This window comes from Clavelina lepadiformis, chromosome 1 (assembly GCF_947623445.1).
Source record: "Clavelina lepadiformis chromosome 1, kaClaLepa1.1, whole genome shotgun sequence".
NCBI classification, from domain to species: domain Eukaryota; kingdom Metazoa; phylum Chordata; class Ascidiacea; order Aplousobranchia; family Clavelinidae; genus Clavelina; species Clavelina lepadiformis.
In genome coordinates, this window is record NC_135240.1 from 14884941 (window position 1) to 14906091 (window position 21151).

The 21151-nt window shown below is 35.0% G+C and overlaps 1 protein-coding gene across 5 annotated transcripts in view; it reads left to right on the forward strand.

The window, feature by feature from the left end:
- The window catches only part of LOC143451224 (protein scribble homolog), a 72010-nt gene that overhangs the window by 18769 nt on the left and 32090 nt on the right, over positions 1 to 21151 (forward strand). For all 5 annotated transcript variants that reach the window (XM_076951678.1, XM_076951682.1, XM_076951692.1 and 2 more), the window contains exons 10-16: positions 916 to 1035; positions 6244 to 6356; positions 11398 to 11527; positions 11613 to 11693; positions 17200 to 17291; positions 18851 to 19028; positions 20443 to 20492. In XM_076951678.1, coding sequence (XP_076807793.1) covers positions 916 to 1035; positions 6244 to 6356; positions 11398 to 11527; positions 11613 to 11693; positions 17200 to 17291; positions 18851 to 19028; positions 20443 to 20492 — 764 coding nt within the window. The remainder of the gene's footprint in view (positions 1 to 915; positions 1036 to 6243; positions 6357 to 11397; positions 11528 to 11612; positions 11694 to 17199; positions 17292 to 18850; positions 19029 to 20442; positions 20493 to 21151) is intronic.

Here is a 21151-nt window from a genome sequence, read left to right on the forward strand (position 1 = left end):
AAACCTAATAAAAACTGATAGTCAGGTAAAACTTCTAGCTATTTTTTATTGGTGTGCGATCGATTCGATATTCCTTTGCGGTTGACGTATTGGGCACTAATCTAACATAATACACGGAGGTGGGCTTAAAAGAATATTTTACTGTATCAATGATTTTTATTGAAAATTAACTTCTAAAGTTCAACCAGTTTATGCATTTGTGATTATAATATTGTGCTTGTTTTGAACACAGTCAGACCTCATTAACCTGAACTACTTTCTTTTGTCGAAAAATGTTAGCTTAATGAGGTATCCAGATTAGTGAACTTTTAATATAATTATAGTGAAGCTCTTGACAGATCGCTATGCGCAAAAGTAGAACTCATCTTAATCGATACCTAAATGGGAATAGATAAAATTGCTGATTTAGAGAAACTGATCTCATTTTAAAAATGCAAAACATAATCTTTTTCACATCACACGATTGATTTCATGCAACCAATCACAGGATTGAATTTCAAATAATCAAGAAAAAACGAGAGCAAACTTGCGCTTCATGCACGTTGTGCGTGTGATTGATTTAATGTAAAAAGGCTTATTATTGTTTGTTTGTTTGTTACAAACAATTTAATGGCAAACTGTCTTGCGCAAATATACACATATAACACTTGTCACAATCTCGATTAACGTTTTTTATTGATTTGGGATATTTGTTTCTAAATTGTCATGTCAAAATCTGACAATGAGGTTTGTGGATTAAAGGGGTAAAATGCATTCCTAACATTTTTATGTCAGATAGCGGGAATTCCAGTTTTATGGGGGGTTCGGATTAACAAGGTCTGACTGAATTATAATTTTCTGTAAAGTTTAGAAATAAATTTTTTTAACCAGTGATTTTCATACTGATTTACTATGTTATAAACCTTCTTTGCATAGCATTGTGGCTTTCCGAAAATCAGTCTCAACCACTCTTGAAATTTCAGACTGAAGACAGAGCTGTTGTTGGAGAGGTTTTAACATGCTTTTTGCTGCCTCAACAGCCATCACAGAGCATGGGTGAGTCTACAAACAAATATATCAAGAGTGTAACTTAATAGTACCAAAATCTCACAGCTTTGGATGTGTACATACCGATCACTACTGAAACATCTGGTTAAGTATTGGGAGTGTGGGCGAAAGATTTACAAAGATTCACAAAACACCTTAAACCAATGAAGTGATCTTTTCTGTTCATTTTTTACGAACACGCTACATTTGAAACTTGTATTAGGTTTACCTATTGAATATAATACTGTGCATTTCAATTTTTATACATGTAAGCTTACCTTAGAGCGGTAATTGCTTTTCCGAGCACCAATCCAATATACTACAATTATACGGGCATGTTTTTGGCTGTTTTTGACCAATATAGGTTTCATGTCATCTAAACCCCGGTCAACTCAACTGGCCCTCGCACGGCCCGCTTGTCTAAGTTTAAATATTTTTTGGCCCCTGATCTAAAAAGCTTGCCCACCCCTGATCCATAGTGATGTTTTCTATATAATGACGCTTGTTTCAAAATTTCGTTGACAAATCATATGTTTTACATACTAAGTGATTTTGTTTATCGTATGTTTTACATACTATTGATGTTTGTTTATTTCTAGTCTTTAGTGTGAATGATGAGCTTGGTGCAATTTCATAAGCTTCTTGAAATCTGGTTTCATTTCAGTTAAAAACAGTCATAAATCTCCCCGTCTCACTATGTCCAGGCGGTTTCTTTTGCTGTCCAGAAGCATTGTGACGGCACTGAACGCACGCTCTACTAAGTATGAGCTGGGAAATGCAATGAAAAATTTTTTTACCTGATCCCACACGTGAGGATATTTTACTTTAATTTCGCGTTGCAGCCAAAATAATTGATAAGAGATACGGAATTTCGGTTTGAGTTCAAAATCATTTTGCAAGGTTATAAGTTCCTCTGTAAGAATCCCTTGCTCGGAAATATCAATGAATGGGTCGATTATCCAATCAGGAATCTCCAATTGTATTACATTCTGAAACCGAACTTCCATGTCTTGATGCAATTCCTGAATAGGCTTACTGTATGTCTCAACATCAACATTAGAAATACCTTTGTCGTTGATAGCAAGTTGCTGCAAGTTGGAAAACTGGAAGAATTCGCGTTTAGCTAAATTTCGCCCATACAACGCAAGCTTATTTTTGAATTTGAAAGCACACAGTCCTGATTTTACCTTGATTAGATTTACCTCGAAGGGATAGGTTCCATTAGTTAAATTTGGAAAATATATCTGACAAGTATGCGATATCATTTTTTATAGCAATAATTTCTTCGGCAAGGCCAGGGTCACAGCTTTCTAAGAATTCCACAACAGTATCTATCAGTGTGTAAAATCGTGCAAGGCAGTTTCCCTTGGAGAGCCATCTTACTTCCGTGTGTGGAAGTAACCGCTCGAAGTCTTTGTCGTTCTCTTTACACAATTGCTTAAACAAGCGTGTGTTAGACGCATGAGCTTTAATCTTATTTACTGCCTTGATGATAATCTTCAATGAGAGGTTAAGACGAGCACTGTAATCCATCATTACTTGTATGGGAAAGGTTTGAAAACATCTTGCCAACAGTTTTCAGTTTTTTGAAATTGCCCCAGAGCATTTGAAAAAATGTTGCACTCTTGCCTACTTTACCTGGGTGAATTTTCATTAAATGCTCGGAAAGTCTGCACGGTTTCATCGCTTCATTAGAAAACACTTTAGAGCACAGCAAGCACATCGGCTGTGATTAGGAATTTGGGGCTGGAATAAATCCATACTGGAGATAACTTGAACTGTGTATTGCCTGCATTTTGGTTTGGCTGAACTCATTATTTAGCACTCTAATGACTGAATAAAATAACTATACCTAGGTACCGGCTCACTAACTAAAATCTAAGAATATTGCTATTCACAATCACTCGTGGCTTAAATACCCTTTGGCATATGCAACATGCGAGAAAAGATGCAAGATTATTATGACACAATACTGTTCGGCGCTGGCGCCCACTTTGGGAACCACTGGGCTAGATTGAGATGCGAGTTCTACTAGTCAAGTTTGCAACATACAATTACAATTGGGGTTCGAATCATGCCGGTGTGAAAATATATTTGAACTATTGAAAAGAGTGGGATCGGCTAAACGAGTACGCTCTTTTTATTATAGAAAAGCAAAAGCACAAACACACTCCTTTTCCATAAAAGAGTAAAAGCACGAGCGACACTCTTTTTAAAAGAGCGATTGTCCAGTTCTGGTCTTTGTGTTTAATTATAGTAATCGTCTTCAAGTGACAGTTTTTCCGAGGTTCTTTCAAATATCACTATAAGCAATTTCTACTGTATTTACTAGCACATGGTTTTGCGTGACCCGACACCTTATCGAAAGACACTTTATCGAACGACACTTAATCGAACGACACTTTATCGAAAGACACTTAATCGAACGACACCTGATTGAAACGACACCTGATCGAAACGACAGTTGATCGAAAGACACTTTATCGAACCGAAAGTTGATCAAACGACACTTTATCGAACCGACAGTTAATCAAAACGACAGTTGATCGAACGACACTTTATCGAACCGACAGTTCAAGCAAGATTTTTGCGTGTTTCTCAAACATTGAAACAATGGGTCATTGTGATGTTCAGCTATCTGTCCATGTTTGTTTGATAAAGTTAGATTTTGTAATTTTTGAGATATTGTGATATTTATATAATTTTGCTCTCTCTCCGCATTGAAACGTATTACTCATTTACGCACCAATAACTTGACTAACTATTCTTTTTCGTTCTCTTTTCACAGCGGGGGCGCGGCGTAACAAGAAGAATTTATAGAAATGTGTCACTTTTAGAAATACCTAATTTACACTAAATTCACTTTCTTTAGTTTTACAATTATGATGTATACAGGAAGCCAGATGATGTTTCTACTAACCTGTAATAATCTCATCGTCTACGACGCATAGGTTTCTAGTAATTAACGATTGCAAATGTGTGTGCGGGGTTGGCCACACCTAGTTTTTTTAGTAAACTCGCGAGCCTGGTTAGGATAGGGTTAAAAGATCCACAATTTATTGAAACAACTGACGATATGCACTGTTAAAAGAACGACAATTTATTAAAAGAACTGACAACATGCACTGTTAAAAGCACGACAACTGACGAAGTGCACATTTCAATCGCATTCATTTAATTACAAGTTGTGTGCAATTGCTCGAAGATAACTTTTTATGTCCATATTTGTTGAGTCATAATTTTCAACTATGCTCTTCAGCCGTTGGTTGACAGCGTCGTAGCGCTTCTTCCGTGGTGGGCCATCGATTCCAGCACTCAATTGTTCAATTAACATTTCGTTGGAACCTTCCTGCTTAATTTTTTTGACGAGTCTGCGAAGCGTCGGATGGGATATTGAGACACGCTTGCTGAACGCATTGTGCCATCCTTCAATGCTATTATTCGTTCGTGGAAGGTCATCTTGAACCCGGTGGAAGACATTCCAACATCGGATAGGAAATAGAGGTTGACGACGATTCCTGCGACACAATCGTCCAATCCAAGTATTTTCAAAATAGTCAATGTATTCAGACAAGTGCTGCTCATCGTCGTCACTGAACGTGGCCAGGAAGTCCTCGAACCGTTGTACAACGTCTTCAGGCGGAACGAATGCCAGTGCCTGGAAGCATTTTATGCGAAGGGCGTGCTCTGCATCTTCATTGAACCACCGCTGCAGAGAGAGAGCCTGAATTTTCCGGAAGCTACATTGGCCAAAATGGAAAAGGCAGCCGAGAATTTCTGCCCGAGGGAAGCTGGAAGAAAGAGCATTATATGCTGCCATTTCAAAGTCTATTGTTACGGTTTCTGGGGCTATTCCTGGTCGCTGTTGTTCCAATAAACCAAAGATGCGATTGTACACAGCTTCAGATTTGTTCTCGGTAACGGTGTATACGAGTGGCACCGTGCGATTTTCATCGACCAGCGCGTGTATCGTGTACAGCTGGTATCCAAGTGGGGCAACATCGAATGTACCGTCACAAAACCAATTAGCGCATTTGTTCAGTATATCCAGATTCTTTTGAGACGCAAACATATAGAATTCGTTCTCATCGTCTTCCTCGATAACGAAGGCTTCTCCCCTCGGTGTCACGCGGAGTTCATCCATCAAGCCGATTCCTTCTGGACATACGCGCTTTCGCTGTATCATCCGCTTTAATGATGTTGCTTTAGGGAGAGCACCAGCGGTGGCTAAGGATATATCCTGCGTTTCCCTCTGAATAATGTTTGAGGTACGTTCATCTGAATTGATTGCTCGATCTCGCATGCTGGCTTGTGCTCTTGCAACTATAACACGTGCAGGGTTTGGTGGATGACTGTGTTCAGATGGTGCTCTCTTGAGGCTGTCGTCCTCGGCTGTGGATAGACGGCTTTTGCATTTGAGGTAGTCCTCACATCTCCAGTAAGTTACGCCATTTGTGCTACCAAGCATCGAAGCCATTTATTTTGCGCTGTCGGTCAAGCTGGGATAAAGACCACTTTCAAGAAGCTACTTTGTGTAAAAGTCAGACAGCGACATGCCCCTTGCTATTAAATTTTGCCTTCAATTCCTTACTCTTTGTATCTATAATGACTAGTCTAGTCTACTGTACAGACAATCTCGTACTTAGTAATTCTCGTGCGTATTCTTGTGATATCTTATTAATATGTGGGCGGGCCGGCCGCCATGCGAAATCGAACACTTTATGATACAAATATAAAATATAGATATAAAATATAAATCGTCAACTTTATGATATATACATCACAATTCATTAATGCACACCATTACAAAGACCGCACATCACAATGGCTCATTGTTCCAATGTTTGAGAAACACGCTAAAATCTTGCTTGAACTGTCGGTTCGATAAAGTGTCGTTCGATCAACTGTCGTTTTGATTAACTGTCGGTTCGATAAAATGTCGTTCGATCAGCTGTCGTTTCGATAAAGTGTCTTTCGATCAACTGTCGGCTCGATTAACTGTCGTTCGATAAAGTGTCTTTCGATCAGCTGTCGTTTCGATCAGGTGTCGTTCGATAAAGTGTCTTTCGATAAAGTGTCTTTCGATAAGGTGTCGTAGTACCATGGTTTTGTAGGCAATGCTTTCCAGTATGTTTATGGTAAAACATACTGTATGATGTAGTTTTATTTGTAGAAGTTGATATGCGTCTTTTGAAGTGTTTGTTATATAAATTTCAGTAAATTTGCTTAATGGAAGCGTAGCTACGCAAGAAGATTTGAGCAGTGTTGGTCGACAGCAAAAAAGGATCACTTTTCATGAAGATCAACTTCCTGATATTGATGATGAAGGGGTAAATTCAGCTAGCTAATTGTAGAAAACATTACCATATTTCAAGGAAAATGCATATGTTTTCATAATTGCCTTATCTGTATATCTTTGATTTACCAGTGTGTCAGCTTCAAACTGGAATGAATTTTTAACTGTAGCATTTGGAGTTGCTAAATTTTCACAGAAGGTGCATCCCGTTACTGGCAGGGTATAATGACCTTCGATTTTTGATTAATTATTTGGAATCCGTTCTAGCGATGAAAACCTGCCGTAAGCCCATGCACTTCAGCCATTTTTTGAAAAAAGTGGGAGAAAAGCAAACATACATGTGGGGTGGTTGTAACACTACAAGTAGCCAAAAATTTGTACAATTACTCCTCATACGTTCAGTTAATTTCAACAACTAAAACGTTTATAATGCAGCACATCATTTCTCTATCCAAGAATGCATTCGGTTTTCTTGTAAGTACAGGGATAACTGAACAAATTCAATATTTACAAGCCTAACTCCTGCTGTCAGACCCAAAGCAGCTTGCAAGCGTTTGTGTCTGTCCCTGCCGATTGATGATTAGGCTCTTTGTACTTTCTTTCGGCGAATAGTCATCTATAGTGAAAGCCTACTTGGACAACGGCTGACAGAGATTTCATGACTCCCATCGGAATCTAGACCGAGAGCTACTCAAGTCAGTTGAATGTCTTTGTCAGCAGCACTTTCACAGAGGTCAATCAGCCAACACGTAAGAAAATAAAATCATATTGAACCGGTAACGAACTTAAGAAACAAAATGAACAACTTACTGAACGGACAAATGGTGAACGTAATATAAAGCAAAGCAATCACTGTTAATTAACTAAGGAATGTAAAGAATTTGGTAAAACAAAGAAATTAACAGAAATTGTTGCAGGATGGTGGTGACATGGCTCCAACCGCCACACATTCTTATGCTGTGTTAATATTGAAATGAAACAACTCAACTGAGACACTAGAATTGCCACAGTGTTGTACTATACGCTGGGTTACCACTGCTAAAAACATATATTGTAACATAACGTCAATATTCACATGATCTAGGTGGATGCCCTACTATTGCAGTAACATTTTAAAATTCTTGCGAATGATTGTATCATTTTCAATGCGGTAAGTTTCTGAAGAATACCACTTGCACATAGTTGACACAAGAGGGCAACATAGCCTAGCTCGAGCCTGCACACAAGAGTAAGGATAAACTTTGGAAATAAACAGGTTAAGCTCATGTTTCAAAGTAGTGTATAACGGCAAACGTTAGTTTTTGTATTGTGTATAACCTAGCAGATGAATAGGTTAACATGTTGAATACACTACAGTATTCCAATTGCATTAAAAATATATCAAACATGTGATTACTACAGCTTAAGAAACAATGGTTAAAAATGATAATACTCGTTTAACACGTTCACGGCGATGCGACCCACCAGTGGGTCATGCGTATAATTTAGCTACTGCGTTGTGACCCACCGGTGGGTCGTACGAAAAAAATTACTGTTTTTTTTTCACGTTCGCGGCGATGCGACCAATAAGTGGGTCATGCGTAAAATTTTGTTACTGCGTTGTTTCCCACCGGTGGTTCTTATGAAAAAAATTACTGTTACTATTTTTTTGCCTTTTTTTCCTATTTCACAATCCTTGTTCAACAAAGACAAATGGTGAAATTGTTTGTAATTTTATTATATTGAAAAAGAACATTTGTCACTTAATTTTCAGTCAGAATGCTTCATTTTAAAGCAGGACAAGCACAAGTACGGTTTACTCTCGCAGCCTTCACAGTAGGTGGACACTTTTTTTGCCTTTTTCGATGCTTCCCGTGATCCTTCGTTCAAAGGAATCAGTTCATAACACCCCAAACACATTTTTCTGCTGCTTATTTTTGGACCTGGTGCGTTTCTCTCGCCATTAGACTAATGATGTCATCTGATATAAATAGACTGAATACGTCTATTGGCCAAATTTTGCCTTCGTGTGAAGGTTTAGCCTGAATGCACAGAGTTTCCTGACCAGTGAATCCAAAATTTCTCTGCCCTACACTGGTAGCAGTCCAACTATTTTGAAGCGTGAAGCTAAACCAAAAGTACCATCTACCATGCCTGTGATGGTCGCAACATCTGCTGTAGACGTATCTTCCTCTTCATTCTCTTCTACACCTGTACTGCTGCTATCACTTGGTTCATACACCGAATCATCTGACTCCTCTTCATCTGAACTAAAGTCCTCATCTGAAGATTGCTCAAAATTAGCAGCACTTCTACCATAAAACGATGCAGGATTCATTTTGCAACAATTGAAACAGAAATTACTCACAATATATTACCTACGATCTATCACACAAGCAAATAGTTAAGCTTTACTCTATAAGTAGCTTAAAATTATGCGACCCACCTGTGGGTCAAATCGCGCTGGCTACAATAAAGTTTGTGTTTTATGCGATTTGACCCACCGGTGTACAAACGATTAAACTGTCTGAAAGTACTCCTTAAAGCAAAGAAAACATGTTGACGAAATTTGGCGGGAAAGCTCTGGCGGCAACTAGCGGTATAGAAAGTTAAAGGTAATCGCAACACAAGAAAACAGCGAAAAATTGGAATCGCAGCGAACGTGTTAACATGAAGAAAGTATTTTCACTGAAATTTAACAAAGTAAATTTTAAAAGATTTAGATTTGAAAACACTACAGTCGAGGGTCCGGGTGGATAGCCTATTATTTTTTGTAGTGTGGAGTTCGGCTAAGTCGTCTTCGCTTAACTTGCTACCATTTTTGCTACTATGTCCAAGTTTATTCATATAAGTAGTCAGGCCTTTAAAACACTTTGTAAACGTGATTACATGTCAACCTTCATCTGCTACGACTACACTACAGCTGTATCGGTCAGCTGTCTTCTATCATTGTTAAAGAAACACAAGTTCTTTATTACTCGTCACAATGTACATTTATGAAAAACTCGGATACTTTGTAATTTTAGACTGTTATTATCAGTTTTAGTTTTTAGTCTTGAGTTAGCCATGCTACAGTCAGACGAAGCGGCATACCCAGAGATTACAGAAATTTGGCCAAGAGAATGAAACCAGCTATAATGCCCAGAAAATATCGTTTTAATACCGTAGTTTTGTTTTTGCTATTGATTGTAGATTTTTTTCCTATCTTTCATTCATTTTATTTTATGTCTTCAATGTGGGGAACGAGAAAATTGTTCTAACGCAGGTGGTCGCAAACATATTAGTAGTTATTGACAATAATTTCAACAAATTGGATGGGAAAAATGTGACAAGGCCTTAAGGGCAAAAACGTGCACTACAGACCAATCATAGAATGTCTTCAGAAAACCATCAGGCAGATTAAGATTAGTTGGCTAGGAAGCTATTCTACATGAAAACTAAAATCTTAATATCTCGAGAAGCATCAAGTTTTAACCCAAAGAAATTTACATAGTTTTAATCTCATTGTAATACTTCAAAAAATCCAATAAAAAATTAAATTTTGTATTATTTGTCTAACTCGCCAGTTCACATAAGTTGCCACTTTTTCTGTTTCCTTTGAGGTGGCGACTTGCGCAACTTCTACTGTTTTAGGCACAACGCTACTTTAAGAAATTTGTGTGTGGATATGGTTAACATGAAACATTTTTTTCCTGCTTGCCGTTCGAAAAACATGGAGTTACAATGCACATGGAAGTGTTGCAAATGGTTGGAACAATGCAAGTTAATAACATTAGCTGAATATAATTATGTAATGAAGGAATGGCACTAAATTTCACCTGGAGTTTATTCAAATTTTTAGTATTCCTTGGTATAGGTTTGGTCAATCTTGTCAACTAAAATGTTTTTACACATCTAAAACAGCAAACAAAGCTGTTTCAAACTACGTAATGGAATTTCTTTTAACTACAACGATAGTAGAAGAAATCGAGTACTTATAAAGAGTGTTAACAATAACAGTGTTTTTTATCGGAGGCAATGCAATGTCCTCACATGAGAAGGTAATTGCGATATTAGTTTAATCAAAGGGTCATAACAATATCTTGTAGATCAACAGGTGCAGAAACAACATATGCGGATTTGTGTTGCACATAACTGACAATAATCACAAAACTTACGTAATTACGTAACCTGCTTCTTGGGCAGTGGCATAGCTGAAAGTGCGTAAGCGGTATTGGGAAAGATTTGAATAATGGCCAAAAACGTAATGCCCAAAGTAGTCAAAATATGGGAATCTATGGGAATTCCCAAGATGGAAGGATATTTACTAGAGATGTGTCGCGAGGACGATTATTCGCGTTCTGCGAATCCGAAAATCTTGAAGGTCAGCTCGAACGAATTTCGAATCTATTCGTGTCAGCACCAAATGTCTATCAAAATATTGCCAAATCTTGCTTGTATCGTGATGTAATTACTAAAAATTAATGATTAAATGGCGATTTGAAAAGCAAAATCCTTAAGTAAATGATTTCTGGTAAGAAATGTTGACTTTAGTTTAGCTTAGCCAGGCTTACATCATTCTTTCATACTTAAGTCGATAAATTTGTGAGTAATATAGTATTCGGGTTTGTCATAGTTAGTATTCGTGTTCGCCCAAATTTCCCACAGAGGCAATACTTGGCAAATCTATTTCTGTCAAATTTGTCCCAGTTTATGTTAGTTTTACTTCTTTTGAAACTTCTCATCTTGGAAACATAGTTTGCAGAGCTTTAAAATTTTTGTTTTATTAATAGATACAATTCTTTCAGATATCTGGTAACGTGATGTCTAGTAATTTTCTATTATTGGTTAAATGTTTCATAATCCATATTTCTCAACAGCAACTATTTGGTAATATCTGCATTATTGTGTGGTTCCATGTCTAGTTAACTTGGGTAAGACACCCTAGTATAAAAGACCGATCAAAATCTAAAATTGCAATGTAATTATTATTGTTGTTGTTAGTAGTTGCATCATTAGCGGAATGGCCTTTCATTCCAACAGGTTTGGTGTTGTAAAACTAGCATTTGATAACGTTGAAATTTGATAGTATGCATCAGTTTCATAAATATTTTTAGCAAGGTTTGCTACAAAGACACCTCACTCCTCATCCTAAGGAATTAAAACGCCAACAGCAAAGTGAAGTGCTGCAGAAGCATCGCAAACTTGCGCAAAATGCTCACGAAGCAGCGAAATTTGCAGGCAATGGTAAGCTATTATTAAGTGAATAAATCTTGTTTTTGTTAATTTTTTGAATTTACATTCATTCTTACACTAAAACAAATTTTTGTAGAATCCAAAAATAAAAGTAAAAAAGACAATGAAGACCTACTTCTTTTGAACAGCAACAATGACATGCAAACTGTTTCCGAAGGTATTTTGTTACTGAAAGTTTTAACCTAGAGAACAATTTTTAGGTAACAATCCCCAAATTCGGTTTTTGGGATTATTTCCAGATTCGGCTGAAAATCAAATATTAAAGATACTACAAAAACAAGCTTGAAAATTTCTTGATTGCAAGAAAACTAAAGATGTCTAATAAATGTTCTAGGCTACTATTCTGAGTTTAACATTTTTGAAGGAAGTAAATAGTTCTGCGCAGGAACAGCACTTTCTTTTTCATAAAGGAGTCATAGCCAGTTATTAGACTTCTAATATAAACAAGCCCACAATTGTTAACCCCAACGAAGCACAGGAATTCTCTACTCTATGCGTTCATACAACACGAGATGAAGGAAGCAACGGCTAAAGTCCAACACTTCAGATATTCTTTTTTGCGAATCGACATCTTGAGTATTCTATTTTCATCATGCGAGTGAGATTGCAAGGCAAGCGACACCAGCATGGGGTCGCTAAACATTCACATGTCATATAAAAATGTCAAAACACCACTACGATTTTATTATTATTGTTATTACTTTATTAATTTTTGTGTGGCTATTCATTGGCCCATATATTATTGAAGGTCAAGTGACAGCAAGGTCACTCACTAGCCTTGTTGTTTTTCTGGCCTTCTTAGCCATTCTGCTCATTACAACACTGTCACAGACTGTGGTGTTTGTTCTACCAATGCAAACTTTATATTGTGAGTATATATATTATTTTGAGGCAATTAAATAGTGCTGCTTGCAAGGGGCACTATCTTTCTGATAAAATAGTTACAATCAATTGTTAGCAGTAGTTCTAATCTACTTCTAATAAAAACAACCAAGAAGCCCTCAGTTTCAATGTATATTTCACTTCAAATACAAAATTTTGATCTATGTCATTTTTTGTCTTGTTATTTTTATTTTCCTTTGTCAATTCTTTTGCCAGCGATAGCTCTTTTTACTGAGGTTGGAGGATTTTAATACTAAGTGGGTTTGGAACTAAGTTTTCTTTGGCTTTGAGCATGATCACACGCCTATTTTCTGATATATTTCCAAAATTTTTTAATAGATTTGCACTTTTAGCAATTTATAAATTCTTTGTGATTTAACGCTTTGCTTTTAAATTTTGGCTATCTAAAACAACATCCTTCCTAACTGCTATTGATTTTAATTAATTCTATTCTATTCTATTAATTCTATTTAATTTTCAATCACCTGAAGAAGCAAGCTTGTGCTTGTGGAAGCTCGTGTAGAAGAATCAAAAATAAAGTGAACCTCAGAATGCCAACTTATATTTTGTTTTTTTTAATTGATTTTAAGTAAGCTTGAAAAGTCCTGACATTTTGTCCGTCAACTAAGAATCCAGATTTATATCGAAAATTCATGCACTGCCTGCACCAAAGTTAATAGAAAACACAAGTTGTGCGGACAATTTGTCCCATTAATTAATTATTAACTTGTTAATGGGGAAGAAAATGGTCCAAAATCACTGATACGCCTACCCTTTTACCAATGGAAAATACCTCATTTTGGAACATAAATTAAACAAAGAAAAACAACGATTTTAATTTAAACTATAGCATGTTTAGAAAGATTTTGTCAAACTGACCAACCACAGTGTGTTTATTTAAAAATTGTGAAACTATCTTGCCAGAAATTTTGAATGGCATATCAAATAACAAACTAGACACTGTGTGTGGCTTTGGAAAGGCCGTATGAGTATTCCTATGATAAAGATAACCAATTTGACTGCAAACAAGTTATGTTTTTAGAAAGTTTAGGACAAGTTTTGTGTGTTTTCTTGGCAATCTATGTAACAAACTGATGTACTTGGAATGTTTATTTCCATAGATCAAAGCGCATGGTGGAATCGAGCTGATTGTTTTTATTTAACTTGATAAACCAGGGAGGGGGACAGTTGCGCACAGCAAAAATCTTCCCTCTGCCGAGAGATATTAGTGCTCTTTAATAAGTTGGGTAGACTATTACACGAAATTGCTATACTAAATTGCGAGTTTTAACCGTCTTTTATGGAACCGCTTAAAATTTTTTAAGTAACCCACTTTGGGCAACTCTGGCCTAGTCTATGTATACTATATTTCCACCTCACAATTTTTAGTTAAACATAACTAGTTATTTTTTTTAAGCAGCTGACTTGACTTCAGCAGTGACCATAAGTAACCTGCAATATTGACATATGTATTGCTTTAATTCTTTAAACAGCACCAGTAAAAGTAAAAACAACAAAATACCTTAATTCAACTGTAATGCACAGTAGAATACAAATAGCACAAAATGGAAAACTTTGATCAAAAAAGTTAGTTAATCTGATGATGCAATATCAAAACTTTACAAAATAAACTAAATGATAAATAAAACAAAACCAACACACACAAAAGTATGCTTGGTTATGTTGCTAAAATTACACATGCAAACAGTAAATTTGCACAATGTTAAATACAGCAGTAGAATGAAAAACCAAACAAATAATGTTTCTGAACACTTAACATCCTAGAGTAACAAGAAGGTTAAACACTTTCTGCTTTCACTTGTCTCATCTTAAAGAATCCTCCATACAATTTCAGGTATACTTTCATGGCTCATGACCACTGGTATTTTCTTTGCAGATGAGCTTGACATGCTCTTGAAAATCTTTCATTTTAAGGGTTAAAAATGATGTGATAAATTGATGTTAAGACAATCACAGTATTAAATTGTCTGCTAAAACAGTTTAAAAATCGTTTCAATTTAATACGTATCCATATGAGCTAAATATATCTTGTATATTATGTATATACTAAAAATAAATACCATGTTTACTCTGGTAAAAGGTCTTCGGCAAAAGTTATTGAATACGATATGAAAAGTGTATATGCCCCTTTGCAAGACAAAAATATCAGGCCAGACAATGGGAGGGGCTTATCCGCCAGACCTTAAGTCTGGTCAAAACATTTTATGTCTCATCGACCGAATTACCATGGTTGCGATAAACAGTGCTCTTCATCCTGAAAATAACAAAATTTGAAGTTAAAGTGTGTTTGGCGTGTTGTTGAAATTCGTTGACCGGCTACGTATTTGAAATGGTTTTGGCCGATATTAAAGTTTCCTTACTTACAATTCAGCATTCTTAGCATATTAACATTTAGGTTTGGCACGTTTTGAATATTGATGAAAGTTTTTGTTACCTTGTAATTTGACTTAATTCCTTCACAAAAAGATGTAGATGGTTTATTATGGTTACTTATTCATGTTTTGAAGTGTTTCGTTTGGTTGATTTTTCGTCCTTGTTTAAAAGGATCATTGTAATATAAAATTTCCCACTTTGGGAATTCAGTTTAATCTTTCCCGGCAAAAAGTGTCTCGTGTTGGCTATACTAGGCCCTGTATTGTCATTTCGCTGTGGACTTTTTGGAAAAGAACGATCACAATGTAGTGCCTAACAGCAATGGAAAACTTACACCACTGTTTGTGCAGCATAAAAATTTACAATTGTGCCAGATTACGTCATCTTTAAAAGCAAAGAAAAACAGACAAAATAAATCTAGATGCAATAAATCGTATTTTAACACACAATTATCTGGTTAGTTAGTGGTTAATTTGGCATCTTTCTCTCAAAGTGCCTTGCACAGAAAACATAATGCTCACCAAGGAGTTAAAAGAGAAAATGAGCTGAAGAAGAAGGAGGTGAAGGAAACAAACCATACGATTTTATTAAGTAGAACAGCATGAATAGTTTATGCTTAAACAGGTCTTTATACCAAACATAAGTTAGACGTTATAGGCAGTGGTGGGATTCAGCCGTGCGAACCGGTTCTTGGAATTTTATTGGCCTCCGCGAACCAGTTGTTAACAAGCGTATGTGTAGTCCTATGTGTATATTGGCCCAGGGTTAATAAGGCATGCTGTACATGAGAGAACCGGATGTTAAAATATTTGAATCCTACCACCGGTTATACTTATAACCAATCAGAGATTGTTAAAAATTAAATTTAGAGAAACTTTGTGCTTGTTAACACGTCTTAGATTTCAAAAAGTGCAACACCTTGCCAAGAAGGTTTGGTTAGAATAACAGAAATTATACTACATGGGATTATATTATTGACTGTTTATGTAGATGTCGTGGGCAGCGGGGAACGACCAAAAATCAAACTGGGAGGAAACAAAATAAAGAGAGCGGTTATATTTAACATTTGATAATTTATAAATTCGGGCTGCTGCAAAAAAATTTGTTAAACCGTGGTTATGCTATAGACTTTGTTTTTTTTTGTGTTAAATATAAAGCTATGTAACTGAGCAAAAACGTTCTAAATTCATTCTTTTTATCTTAATCAGAGATATAAACGCTGTCTTATCTTGTTGTAATACCGTTTTCTCCATCAGTTTTTTTAGGCTTACCATTTCCACTGATACAGCTGTATTGGAAATTGTTACAGAATGAAATTAATCTTCATATTTAGTGATATTTTGCAGTTAAATAATATTTTCAGGATTTCTGTAAAAGTTTACTCAGGAACAGTAAAATATTAAGAATTTAAATTTTGAGATTTGAGAATCGGAAATACTTGCAGTTTCTTCATCACCCCAATCCCTGCGGCAGTTTCTTAGTCACTGCCACAGCCTTTATATGCCCTTTTATTTTATGAAGAACTTGCAGTTGTTCAGTGGGAACTCAATTGTTTGGACATTTTTTTCAAATTTTTTTTCTCGCTTTAGCTTTCTTGAGAATAGAAGCAATATAATTCAAAAAGTTGCTGTGAGGTCAAAAAAGACAGCTTAAGTTTCAAAACAGACTTCTATGAATTATGTAGGTTCTGGACCTGGACATCGCTGGAATGGTCAGGCCCAAGTCCAGTACAGTTGCAAAATAGTTAATCTTTCACAGAGGGTAAAATGTGAGTTACAAGGAGTCAAAATTTATAAAGGGTAGAGCACGGTAGATGTATTGATTTATAACGTATTTATTTTTAGAGATTTTCATACCATACATTATGCAAGTATATTTTTCAGGGATCAGGAAACTTCTTTTGGATATGAATACTCAAAAGTGTTAACAAAATCTTGTGCAAGGTTATTGCAGTGAAATACTCGGATGCGATATTTGACTCCAATGGATAAAAGTTTTGCATTAAAGTCTGGGCCCTACCAGCCTCTAGTTCCACACAGAGCATCAAAACACATTTTCATTGAAGACACTTTATCCAACAGGCTAGCTAAAAATATACAACTCACAATAATATGATGTTGTATGTTATAATTTTGATAATACAAGGAATTACAGCCTAATTATGAAATTTTTATTTGTTTCAATCACACACTCCTAAAGCATATACCATTTTGCAAATTTAGTTACTGACAACTTAGTGCTTTATTATCATTTTGACAAGTTAAGAAGTGTGGATTTGAATGCCAAATAGATAATTGTTTATTAGCGGGAAGGATTCTATGGCACTTTCAAGTTACACTGCATTTTTAAAGAACTTTTTAATTATTTCGTTAATGCTTTCTTTGTAGACTCACCCTCCGCAGATAACAATATTAAAAGAGATCAAGCTATTTTCGATGAAAATTCGCCCACTTATATTGATGATGAAAGTGGAGATGAGGTATTCATTATTTGATAATTATTATTATTATACATAATTTGCAAATTGTTCTTTAAGGCTATTAAGAACATAGATTTTGTTGGGTTTAGTATCGGCTACATCCTACCTTTCATTTTTTATTTAATATTTTTCAAGCAAAGTGTATTTTTCTTCCATGTTTTTATAATTCTACAAAATCAGTTCAACCAATCAGTCTTTGTAAGTTAGTTCCATAATAAACAGATCCCGTTATAAACAGATTATATAAATTTTATTCAATATAACTTGTTGATTATGTCAGAAAACAGATGTGTTGACTCCAACATACAGTAATATGCAATGATCATTGAAACAGATAGAGAGGAAATTAATGTTTATCTTTAAAAGCTTTGCTTGACAAAATCACATGATTCAGTAAGACAATGTTTCAATGGGAATCTAAAATCGTACATTTTGCATGAGATTTTTGGGAAATCCATCACTAATTTTTGCCCCACATTTAACTAGCTACTTTGTGTTTAATATCTTTTGTTAAACTTGTTTCATTCTCACTGCTTTGCAATTTTAAGTCGGGTTGGCTTCATGGCAAATAACATGTAACATTTTTTTCCTGAAAAACATCGGTAAGACCATAGACTGGTCCAAGTGTAGCAGAAATACTTTCAAAAACATCCATATCCAGATTCTTGGTTTTCTTCCTGCGTTACTATGTTGTTGTTCATTATATGCTTTTAAAATGTGAGTCGCAAATAATAAAATGAAACAGCAATACCGCTAGCATTAGCAAACTACAAACCTATTTTGCACATATGTTTATCAAGATATAACTATTACTTCAAAATATGGATTACTGATTGTGCAATTTGAATTGGCGGTAATGTTGAACTACTGTAGGAGGCTATGGTGGAGCTTGCGCAACGATGAGGGTGGATGGGTGATACACTGTTTGTAAAATGTAGATACACATTGTAGATACACACATGATCAAATTACAAGTGACGATTCAAAAATTCACTTGCATCGCCGACAAATTCACCCTCTACAGTCCAGTACGAAAATTAGTTACTTGTTGAAGACGTCTGTAACAGTTACTCGATTGCGTAGTTATGTAATTTTCATATTTATTAGCAGTTAGTGCAAGACTACCAACACCCCTTCTTGATTGAGCTCATTGCAAACATGTATATGCTTTCGATACATTGATTTAGTAAAGGGAATCACCTTGGTTTTTGATCAGTAGTTGTGACTTTTTTGGGCCTTTGGACTAAGATGTCAACAATATATCAAGACAATAACATTTCATGTTTTTCAAAGAACTCGGTAAAACAAAATTACAGCAGCTATATGTACTAAAACTTCCTGACAAATGATTTGGTTTAGAAATACTTTGCCTTTTTTGGCTTTCTTGCTCTGCCTTTCCTTATCACATAAAATTTACTTGTTATGAGTTAGTTATAAATTCACTACTTAACGTTTAAAATTACATGTCTTTGCTTGCAATTTAATGTCTTTATTATGGATAATTTTGCTTCAATTGATTAATTTGGAAATACTAGCACTAGATTCATGTTTTTATCTAGTATGAAGAAAAAGAAGTCAGATTTAATGATATCGGTGATCATGATGAAGTTGAAGGTACAACACGTTCTGATCGTCTGCAAAGAAAAGATACACCACACTACAAACGGGATATGAAAATAACTGAAACTTCTAAGCCAGATTCTGTGATGGCATTGTTGAGAAATCAATCTCTAAGAGGTTGTAAGCTACTCAGAATAATACTATAGAACAGGGATGTCCAACCTGCGGCCCACCTGAAATTTTTGTGCGGCCCGCTAGTCATTTTCACTACAAAAGTATGTACTTCATGTACCCATTTTTCTTGAAATTTAATAGGTTTTGCGGCCCATTCAATTATTTCAAGTGACAATGCGGCCCACTATAATAAAAGGTTGGACATCCCTGCTATAGAAGTTCTTAGATGCTAAATAATATGAGTTTTGAAATGTATATCATTTGATTTGCTATTTAGCACTCTTTACGAAATAGGATTTGTTTAGCTTTAATAATTTAAGATACTTTAATACTTTATAAAGAAATATATTTAGCAAAGTAAAGAACACCTTCTTCACTGCTTATAATAATAGTAATTATAATAATAATAACATTTCTATTGTTATACCCGATTGAAAATCGTCTCTGTTGACACTCCCGATTTTATAATTTCAGAGTTATTTTCAGAATTATTTCGACTGGTGTTGTTTTTCATTTTATGATTATTCATTCAGTTGAAATTGCCCGACCTTCACTTAATGAGACTTTTTATGATCTTGAAATATTGTATTAGAGTGTATAAATTCAAAATCTCGGGCAAGTCTGTCTATTCTTTTTAGTATTCAATCTGTCTCTCTAGTTAGCTTGTTTTTGTAGGAGAATCCTGTCCATCTTGTCATGTTATTCTTGGAGAATAAGTTTTGTAACATCACTCTCTAGTGGTAAAAAAACTGTTTCCAATGAAGATTTTTTTGAAAGATAGACAGTCAAAACTATATTTATTACTTTCCATTTAATTAGACACCATTATAGGTTCTCTGAAGTAATATTTCCATTTGAATTTATTTTTCTTGTCTGGAATTTTGCAATTTTTAGTGGATTACAATATAAAAAGAATTGTCTAAACTAATGATTTAAAATAAAACCTAATAGGAAAAAAAGTATGGAAAAAATTGGGACAGAAGACAATTGGGTTTGTTGTCATTTAAATGCTTCTTTCTCATATGTATTAATTTTCTCTTAGATACAGGTTCGCTCTCATTGCTGTTTAGCAAAACTATTGTTATTTGGTGTTGCTCACGATAAACAGCATCAGCGTTTGATGTTATATTTCTCCTATTCATACAGTGGTGAACAATGATAGCAATGAATAAATTTACAAGCAAAGCATTGTGAATACGAAACGATTGCTATGTTGAGTAAATGCTTTACAGTGCCTTTGTTTTACTCGGAATGATCACCTTTAATATCGTAACTGTATTTTAGTCCTGTCCAATGTTTATACATTTTATTAATACTTTGGCAATGTTCATTTTTTTATCAATTTTTTCAAAGTCGAAAATGTTGTTATGCTCTCTAGCAAATGTAACTTTTTTATTCATATCTTTGTTTTATGCAGAACCACGTGATGGTGGTCATAGTCCAGCAACAGAATTGTTTTTGGATCAGGTATGGGGAATTTGAAAATATTTTAACACTGTAACAAAAGCATGTACATTAGCATTGTTCATATTTGTATATGTATTTATTATTATTTATATATACATATATATAAATATCATATTTTTGAAAACTTACTGTTCTTGCTGCTTTTCCCACACAAGATGTGGCAAAAAGTAAGATTGCAAAACAAAACTTCAAAATTTGGACTCAGTTTAGACATTCCTCAAAGGCCCCAATGACTTCAACAATTTTTTTCAAATTCTGTAAACTCCCCTATTGCGGTAGTAGTACATTTCTTTAAATAAATTGCAAACTAAGTCAGTTTAAGCAAATTTTTCTTGCTGAAATTGAAAATGTAATGTAATAAACAGAAAAAATTCGATTGAATTGACTTAATTCTCAAACCCAATTTTAGAAAAGAAATATTTATACAACCCCTTGGTGCCTGATGCGGTTAATAGTATTATATAAACTTCCCATCACAAATCTCAAGTACTATTTTTGTCTATGGTGAAATCATACAAATGCACACAATTTACAAAAGTTATTACAGTATACAGTAATAAAAGGACTGTGTAATGGAAAACGTAAAGCGAATAAAAAATTAACAGAAACAGTTGAATTTGTTTCATGACCCTAAAATTACATTTTGCTCCCCATAGTTT